We start from the raw sequence: 9,315 nt of genomic DNA, 5'->3' as shown, positions 1-9,315 counted from the left end.
ATATATATATATATATATATATATATATATATATATATATATATATATATATATATATATATACACACACACACACACATAAAAGCAGTTGTGGCTGCCAGATCTTTACCATAAAAAATATGATAGCAACATTTTGAGAATTGTAAAACAAATGTTTTACAGATTGTAATTTTACAACAAAAAACAACAACAACTGTATATTTCATTAACTCATATAATGTAAATATACCAACCTACTAAAGTACTAAAATTTTATATTTCAGTAACTTATAAAATGAAAAACCATACAAATTGAAGTGTAAATAACTGTAAATTGCTAGGTGACTTGGTGTTTTTTTACTTCTAAATGCTGCAAATTTAAAAGTATTTTACTTTTAAGCATTATATATACACTCTCAGAAAAAAGGTACAAAAGCTGTCACTGGGGTGGTACCTTTTCAAAAGGTACACTTTTGTACCTTTTAGGTACTAATATGTACACTTTAGGTACTAATATGTACCTTTAAGGTACCAATATGGACTCTTTAGGTACAAAGTTGTGCCTTTTGAAAAGGTACCACCCCAGTGACAACTTTTGTACCTTTTTTTCCTGAGAGTGTATATACACATTGAATCTAGTGATATCTGACTTTTAGACCCCATTGTACACTATACATTCTAAAATACAAAGCTCCTATTCTTTCTGCAACTTAAAATAGTGTGAGAATAAATTGTAACTCTTGCACCACACTAGGCCATGGTGCGGTACAACCGTCTGGAGCTCCTCACTCACCCCGTGAGCCAAAAATACCTGGAGATGAAGTGGTATGTTAAAGATGTTCTGTAACAGTTCTGGTCGTGATGTTTTAAGTCACTGTGATATGCTAATTTCTACAGTCCTATACAATACAGTCACTGCATTTTACTTCAGAGCATCTGGTTAAAAATAGCAGCAGTGCAGTGTTAACATCACTTCAAACAAATAGACTGGTTTACATAAGCATTTGAAATATCCTACTGATATTGTGTTTTATTCGGACAGGAAGGCGTATGGAAGCAAGGTTCATTTACTCAACCTGGCTGTCTACCTGCTTGGCTTGTTGCCCCTCACATACCTCATCCTCAATCTGAGACCGAAGCAGGAAGTTTTTGGCAACAACACATCTGTCATCATGGTGCCCATATCTTTTAGAGAGGTAGACAGCCTTTGTTCAGAAATCTCTGGCGTCTTGTAGGGAAGAGATGAGCTCAAAAGAGTTGAAGTGAACACAATGTAGAGTGTAATTCCTGTAATGTGTGGTACAAATGACAGCTGGAGATACGTATCTGTGACAAGCAGAGAAGGGAAAGGTAAAAGAGAATAATGGTAGTTGAAGTTAAATGACAATCAAATTGATTGTGAATTATTATTCAAAGTCACACAGTGTCACAAACGCTAAGAGATAGGGAAATTATATTACCTTTTTTAGATGTATTAATATAATTCTGTCTTCTAGATGTGGTGCTACACATCAGTGGTGTCAAAACACAAGGGAGGGTCTGGGTGTTACTAGAGACAATTTAGGGGTCACTTTTCATGAAAAGAGTAGAAAATTCCCATTATTTTTTACATGTTGACTTTAAAATGAATTTAGGCACATCCCATATTTTGGTCAAAATTCTCAATTAAAAAAAGGAATCAGACAACTCCAGAGAAAATGAATGGAAAATATTCACACCCAATTAACAACTGTAGGAATGAAGGTCTTGCCTTTCATTTAAATGTAACAAACCATATAATTTAATGTAATCACACTACAATCAATCAATCAATTTTCATTTTCAGATGAACTAACCCTTTAAGAAAGAATTTGGCATTTTTTAAAGGAATAGTTTACCCAAAAATGAAAATCCACTCACTCTCAGGGTCACAAGTTTGCTTCTTCTTAGCATTACAACACTTGCTCATCAATAGATCCTCTGCAGTGAATGGGTGCAGGCCAGAATGAGAGTCCGAACAGATGATAAAAACATCACAATAATCCACAAATATTCCACATGACTCCAGTCCATCTTGTGAAGATAAAAACTGCATGTTTCTAATAAACAAATCCATCCTTAAGATGTTTTTGACTTCAAACTGTTGCTTCTGGTTACAATATGAGTCCTCTATCCATAATAGTGTTTTCTCCAGTGAAAAAGTTGTCTGAATCAGGAGAGAAATATGCACAGATCAAGCACCATTTACAAGCAAAAATAGCTCTAAACAAATATGTCAGTGGATTTTGATATGAGAGACCATCAGGACATGGACTTTTTTATAGGAGGAAGTTTTATTATGGGTTATAGACTCTTTTGAATTTATAGAATTATAGAATATAGATTATAGAATTTTGGCCAGAAGCAACGGTTTAAAGTTAAAACACTTTAATGATGGATTTGTTTCTTACAAACTCTCAACTTTTTACTTCACAAGACATTTATTAGTCATGTGTATTACTTTATTGTGAAATTTTTATCAGCTGTTTGGACTCTCATTCTGACGGCACCCATTTACTGCAGATAATTCATTGGTGAGCAAGTGTTGTAATTCTAAATTAAGAAGAAGCAAACTCATCTACTTGTGATGAAATGCTAAATTTCTCCAAATCTGTTCTGATGAAGAAACAAACTGAGGGTGAGTAAATTTTCAGCATTTATTTTATTTATTTTTTTTTTTGGGTGAGGAATTCCTTAAAAGCACACCAATAATGTCAACTTTTGTCATTATATTGGGGTCAGAAGGACCCCGTGGTTCTTGTTGTCAAGTTGGCCTAATCTGTTATGCAATGACAAGCCAATTATTCCAGCTATCATTCATAATCACATGCACATCCATTCACATTTGCATTCACTTCCTTATAACCTTGTCCATGTCCCATTACTTAATTTAGTGAGTGTCATTATGAACTGAATGGCATTCATCAACTTCCCACTTATTCATCAGCTCAAGGTTATAATCCCCATGAAATTAAGTATGTCTAATCTTGTAGGCATATTACCATTTATCTTTTTAGAAATGGCACACAATACTCATATTGGCATTAGTATGATCCATTTTTGAGTGTGAGGAACATGCACACACCATAGCAGAGATTTTTAGTTTAGCATAATATGCTAGTTGGATTATGAATGAAAAGTAATACAGTCATTATGTAAATGTGATTAATTTGATGATAATATTGTAATGATACTCTCTCTCCCTCTCTTTCTTTTCTCTCCATCCAGCAAAAATGTTTAATCTCAGTCTGTATAATCATGGTGCTTGTCTTGAATGTGTATTCCGTTTGCAAAGAGTTGGTGCAGTTGGCTAAGCAGGTAATAGTTGTGTCATCACTTCCCATGATGCATCCACTATAAATTCCTCTCATACTACTACAGAGACTCTCAGCAGAGGGCAATCAAACCATTCACTAATCATAAATGTCATGATGCACATTAAACACACATGCCTTTGCTGTGGGGATTCCCTTGCAGGGCTCTACGCAGAGCTGCTTTATTGCATGGCAAAAAATAGTGTTACCTTGCCAAAGCACTGACAGAGTCCACTGATCTAACGGCGTTGTTGAGCGCTCCAAATACAAACTTTGCATGCAACAATCAGGCAGCAATTGACAGCACTCTGATCTAGTGGCATACAGGCATTGTCAGATTGACAGTACTCTAGCCCAATAATGTTGGGGGATCCAGTGGGGGCGGCAGTCATATTTCAGGGTGACCGTGCCACTCTTTATCATAACCCTGCTAAAAGTGCCAGTATGTGCGCTCATTGGCGCCCCTTCAGCTGGTGGCGCCCTAGGCGACCGCCTAGCTCGCCTATGCCTAGAAACGGCCCTGGCTCTACGCCTTCCAGCCAAGTGATTTACCAATAAAAACACAGCTCAGATTTTGCATGCATTGTTATATACTCTATTGTACTCTGTGCCACTGGCGTTGGTATTCAAATTGCACTATGTTTGGAATCTAAAGGTGATTTTATTTAACCCCTCATATCTTTTACATTACAGCAAATAAATTACTTCACGAACTTCTCGAACCTTGCTGACTGGTGTGCAGCTATTAGCTCTTTAGTCTTTGTCATTCCCATGTGCTTCAATCTAGAGAACACTTGGCAATGGGAGGCTGGAGCTTTCGCCATTCTGACTTCATGGATCGGCTTCCTGCTCTACTTTCAGAGGTCTGGTATTAGTGGTCACATTTTCTAGATTTATCTCAAATATATTATAGGGTTGCTGATCAATTTAAATTTCTAATCACATTAATTACAGTACATGATATGCTGATTAATAAAATGAAGTGCTGTAAATTGTATTTAGTGTATATGCTGTAAGAAATGCACAAATTTATAGATGGGTTGTCAGCCGATATTTAAGATTTTTATAGATATATCAATATCAGTCGATATTTGATATTGTCCATATTATTACATTTAGAATACACTACTGTTCAGAAGTTTGGAGTCAAAGATTTTTAGTTTTTTTCCAATGTTTTTGTCATTTATGCTCACCAAGGCTGCATCTACTTGATTTAAAATGCCGTAAAACAGTAATATTGTGGAATATTATTATAATGGTTTTCTATTTTAATAGATTTTATAATGTAATTAATTACTGTGATGCAAATCTGCATTTTCAGCATAATTACTCCAGTCTTCAGTGTCACATGATCCTTCAGAAATCATTCTAATATGCTGATTTGGTGCTCAAGAACTTTTCTTATTATTATCAATGTTAGTATATTTTTTGTGGAAAACATTATTTGCAATAGTAAAGAAATGTCAAATTTTTCTGCCACTTTTCACTAGTTTAATGCATCCTTGTAAAAAAAAAAATGTTTGGCATCATCTAACACTCACTTAAAATTAATCTTTAGATTCAGTAATAATTTATTAGCACTGTGAAATGTAATCTTTTGCAAATCTAAAAATGAGTATCCATTTTAATACTGCACATTACAATGTGATTAATAAAGCCACTTTTAGCATTTAATTAATTAATTAAAAAAAAAAATCTGCAAAATAATTTCTAAAACGTTTGCATAAAACATCTGAATTCTCATATGCCCTTTTCAAATGGCAGGTTTGAGCGAATTGGAATTTACGTGGTGATGTTTGGTGGAATCGTTAGGACCCTGGTGTGCATCATGATTCTCTTTATCTTCCTATTGCTCGCATTTGGATTGGCCTTCTACGCTTTGATGCTCCACCAGGTAAGTCCAAACAGAGAGATCATATCAACCCAGCATGACAGACCTGTCAAGTCTTGGTAAATCGGTGTGGTTTGATAATGATGTTTACTGTTTGCTGTTTCCGACAGGATGAGTTCAGCTCCATCAGCCTTGCTCTAGCCCAGACGTTTGTGATGACAGTGGGAGAGCTGAACTACCAGAGCACATTTCTGCACGCTTATGAAAACAGCCGCATGGCGTTCCCTGGGGTCACCTATTTTATTTTTGTGCTCTTTGTGCTTCTCATGCCTATTCTTCTCATGAACCTAATGGTAGGACACTCAACACTGGCCTGCTGGAAGCCGGCTATTATTGTTAATGATGGCTGCAATTTGTTAGGAGGTATTAGGCTTATTTGTCTAAATCATGTTGCAGATTGGTTTGGCAGTAGGAGATATCGCAGAGGTACAGAGAAATGCAGAGTTGAAGAGAATAGCCATGCAGGTGAGCAGACTGGATATCTCTAATTAATGTACATTTTTAGCAGTATTTTGCTAAACTGTTTTATAAAACCTAGTAAGATTTAAAGACAAGTATAAGTAGCACATCTAGTGCATCACATTAATCAAGAAAGCACTTCATTACAGATAGATCTTCACACTGCCCTTGAGGAGAAGCTACCTTACTGGTTCCTGAAGCGAGTGGACAAACCATCTATTACCATCTATCCCAATAAATGCAAGGTTTGTCTGTTGTCTGTATTTGTCTACAAATGCTATTCTACTCTGGTCGCACATGAACTTTTGATAAAATTCTGTAAACTAACATTTTTCAAACAATAGAAAAGACATCTGAGTGAATATTAACATTTAATGACAATCATTTGTTAAACAGAAAGCGCTGATGCAGGCGCTCATTGATGGTGAGATCCAAAACACAGTTCGCACCCGTCTGAACCTCTGCTCGCGGCAGGGAGGGCCTCTGGAGAGAGAGCTGCACAAGCAAAAGAACAGGTGATCTCTTTGTTTTGGGTTTACTCAGGAACACTGACTAGAGCAACATAAAGGATCTGATTTCAAAACTGAGCAGAAACGTTTGTTCCAGTGTGAACTTTTTAGAAAAGATTTCTATTTTTCCATCTATTTAACATCACAATAAAAAATGGGAAGGTTTATCAGCCTTTTTATGCAATAATATGCCTATAAAACCATCTGTCAGAAAAAATTGCCAAAACTGTAGCTTTAGAAGTACAACAGCTTGTCACTGAGACATTAAGGTACCTCTGTACCTTTTAACAACATTCAAAAATATATTTGTACCTAAACTACCTTTAAAGGATATATTAGTACTTTAAGATGTATTTTTGAGTGTACAGTCCCAAGCTGTTAAACAACTTTTCTGAAACTTCTACAAAACGTAGATAGGGATAGTTCACCCAAAAAAAAAGAAAATTACCCCATGATTTACTCACCCTCAAGCCATCCTACAGTAGGCGTATATGACTTTCTTCTTTCAGACAAATACAGTCGGAGTTATATAAAAAAATGTCCCGACTTTTCCAAGCTTTATAATGGCAGCAGTGGGTAGTGCTCCAGATTTTGAAGCCAAATAAAGTGCATCCATCCATCATAAAAAGTTCTCCACACGGCTCCGGTGGGTTAATAAAGGCCTTCTTAAATGAAGCAATGCATTTGTGTAAGAAAAATATTAATATTTACAACTTTCCAGCAGATGAGGCAGGACGTAGGTGTAAGCGTAAGCTCTGGTGAGAATATGCTAGTCTTGTGAGAACCAAGTTTTGTTTACAGCAAAGGGAAACCAGGCTACTCTTTGGCTTATATCGAAATCCTCCAACATTTTTCTTTACAAAGCCTCGTTTTGTACTTTTAATTTGTGACAAGTGTTTTGTTCTGTGTTTCTAGGGTGACCATATTTTATTTTTCAAAAAAGAGGACAGTGGGGGCAAGATGCATACGGGGGTTTGTTGTTGGGTTTGAGGGGGGTTAAAGTAGCCCCCAAAGTAGCGCAATGACCATATCCCAAATATCAAAACTCAAAATATGTCATTTACATAGCTAAAGTGCATATTTTACAGTCAATGTTATGCAGATTGATCATATACACAGCTAAAAGGCTTCCTACCAGTGGCCATCCTTCACAAAACTTAACATCTACCACAGTTTTATCATAGGTAGAATGCAAAATGTTTCAACACAAGCATTGCAGTCAAATGTAAGTAATGTAATATTTTAAACCTTTAACCCAGGTTTTTATGATGGATGGATGCTAGAGTGACCATGCGTCCTCTTTATGATATGGTCAGTGCTACTTTGGGGGCTACTTTAACCCCCCTCAAACGCAACAACACCCCTCCCACCTCCTGTATGCATCCTGCCCCCACTGTCCTCTTATTTTTGAAAGCTAAAATATGGTCACCCTAATGGATGCACTTTATTTTGCTTCAAAATCTCGACCACTATTCACTGCCATTATAAAGCTTGGAAGAGCCAGGACATTTTTTTATAACTCCGATTGTATTTGTGTGAAAGAAGAAAGTCATATACACCTAGGATGGATTGAGGTTGAGTAAATCATGGGGTCATTTTCATTTTCGGGTGAACTATTTCTTTAATATCTAATCACGTCGACGCATGTAAGTGAAAATAAAGCTATTGTAGGTTGTTTTAAAATCTGAACACTGCAAACCAGGGTTATTATCATTAACTACAACTAAAACCATTAAACAAAATCTTTTTTAGAACTTGAAATAAAATAAATATTGCCTAAAATAAAATATTTTGCAAACTTAAGCTAGTTATCAAATAAATATTTCTCATTTTGTTTGATTTGTTGAACTACTAAAATAACTAAAGCTTAAAAACTATATAGATATAAAAAAAAAAAAAAATGAAAAAAGCACAAAAAACTACTAAAGTTTTATTAGTATATTAATGATACTAAAATAACACTGCCACAAACATTTCAGACTTGTGGGAGAGCAGCCTCTAGTGTTCATTAGACATAATGCACCATCAACTACACATTCAAATTCATTAAGCAATTAGGAGTTTTGTTTGCAGCAAATTCAATTCAAATTCAAATATGAATGGCACAGCTCTAATTCACATATCTCACCTACCTTACTTTTAGAGAGTTTCAGATAAAGTGATGTATTTTCAAAATAATATTTGAAATAGAGTCTGCTTATAGGTTCATAACAAACACAAGCAGTTCAATACAACTGTGCAGTGGTTGCATCAGTTAACATTGACTTTTTTACTCTCATCTAAGTCTATGAAAGTTGTCAGACATACACTGCATTTGATCCGCTCTTCCCTTCAGGTTGAAAGTGATGTCCTGTTTGCTGGAGAAACAGCATAACCTGCTCAAGCTGATCATCCAGAAGATGGAAATCACTTCTGAGGCTGATGAATACGACGGCCCACATAACCCTAGAGCTCTGAAACAGCCCACTTCCTCCTCATCGCAGAAGTCAAAGTGGGTCCCGCTGCTGCAAGCCATTAGGGCAAAGAAGTAATATTAGAGATGATGACATCATGTGTCAATATAAGCCAAATACCTAGCCATCATTACTTATATTGGCTATATTTTGTTGTGATTTAGTATATAGTTTTAGTTGTTGTTATCTGATTAAGTGTAATTGTGTAATCATGAGCTCATAATGTATGTAGAAGGTTACACTGATATATATGAGTCAGTCTATTAAATCCACGTAATGTTTTTACTGAACTCTGAAGTGTTTGAATGATATCCAGTGCTTTAATACATAATGAAGATATTATAGCACCAGTACTGAAAATGAGAAGAGCATTTGGAATTAATGCACTGACAAACTTCTAATGCAAACTTAAAGACTTGAAACTCTGTGATGCATCACATATAGATTTATCACACCGATCGGTGGAGTCCAAGAATTAGCATGTAAATTTCCTCTGGCCTCGTGCCCGGATGTAGTAACCCTGAGAGTCTTTGTTATACCAAACAGTAATTTCAAAGTAGTTCTGCCAATGGGGAGCACAAGTGTGTAACCCTCAATTTGGGGGTCTGTTTTAGTCCATTTTTTTGTATATCCACCACACTATATCATGATGAGATTCCCATGAAAGCTGCATTATATAAAACCGTCTTGTT

The 9,315-nt window shown here is 35.8% G+C and overlaps 1 protein-coding gene across 1 annotated transcript in view; it reads left to right on the top strand.

The window, feature by feature from the left end:
* trpa1b (transient receptor potential cation channel, subfamily A, member 1b) overlaps positions 1-8,794 on the top strand; it is a 38,246-nt gene extending 29,452 nt beyond the window's left edge. Inside the window, exons 19-28 of the mRNA XM_016278510.1 lie at positions 734-804; positions 1,022-1,175; positions 3,226-3,315; positions 4,005-4,174; positions 5,076-5,205; positions 5,313-5,495; positions 5,599-5,667; positions 5,811-5,906; positions 6,058-6,176; positions 8,506-8,794. Coding sequence (XP_016133996.1) covers positions 734-804; positions 1,022-1,175; positions 3,226-3,315; positions 4,005-4,174; positions 5,076-5,205; positions 5,313-5,495; positions 5,599-5,667; positions 5,811-5,906; positions 6,058-6,176; positions 8,506-8,701 — 1,278 coding nt within the window. The 3' untranslated portion in view covers positions 8,702-8,794. The remainder of the gene's footprint in view (positions 1-733; positions 805-1,021; positions 1,176-3,225; positions 3,316-4,004; positions 4,175-5,075; positions 5,206-5,312; positions 5,496-5,598; positions 5,668-5,810; positions 5,907-6,057; positions 6,177-8,505) is intronic.
* The last annotated feature ends 521 nt before the right edge of the window (positions 8,795-9,315 follow it).

This window comes from Sinocyclocheilus grahami, unplaced genomic scaffold (assembly GCF_001515645.1).
Source record: "Sinocyclocheilus grahami isolate Dianchi unplaced genomic scaffold, SAMN03320097.WGS_v1.1 scaffold122.1, whole genome shotgun sequence".
Taxonomy (NCBI): domain Eukaryota; kingdom Metazoa; phylum Chordata; class Actinopteri; order Cypriniformes; family Cyprinidae; genus Sinocyclocheilus; species Sinocyclocheilus grahami.
Note: the sequence above shows the minus strand (reverse complement) of the source record. Positions and strands in the feature narration are given on the sequence as shown.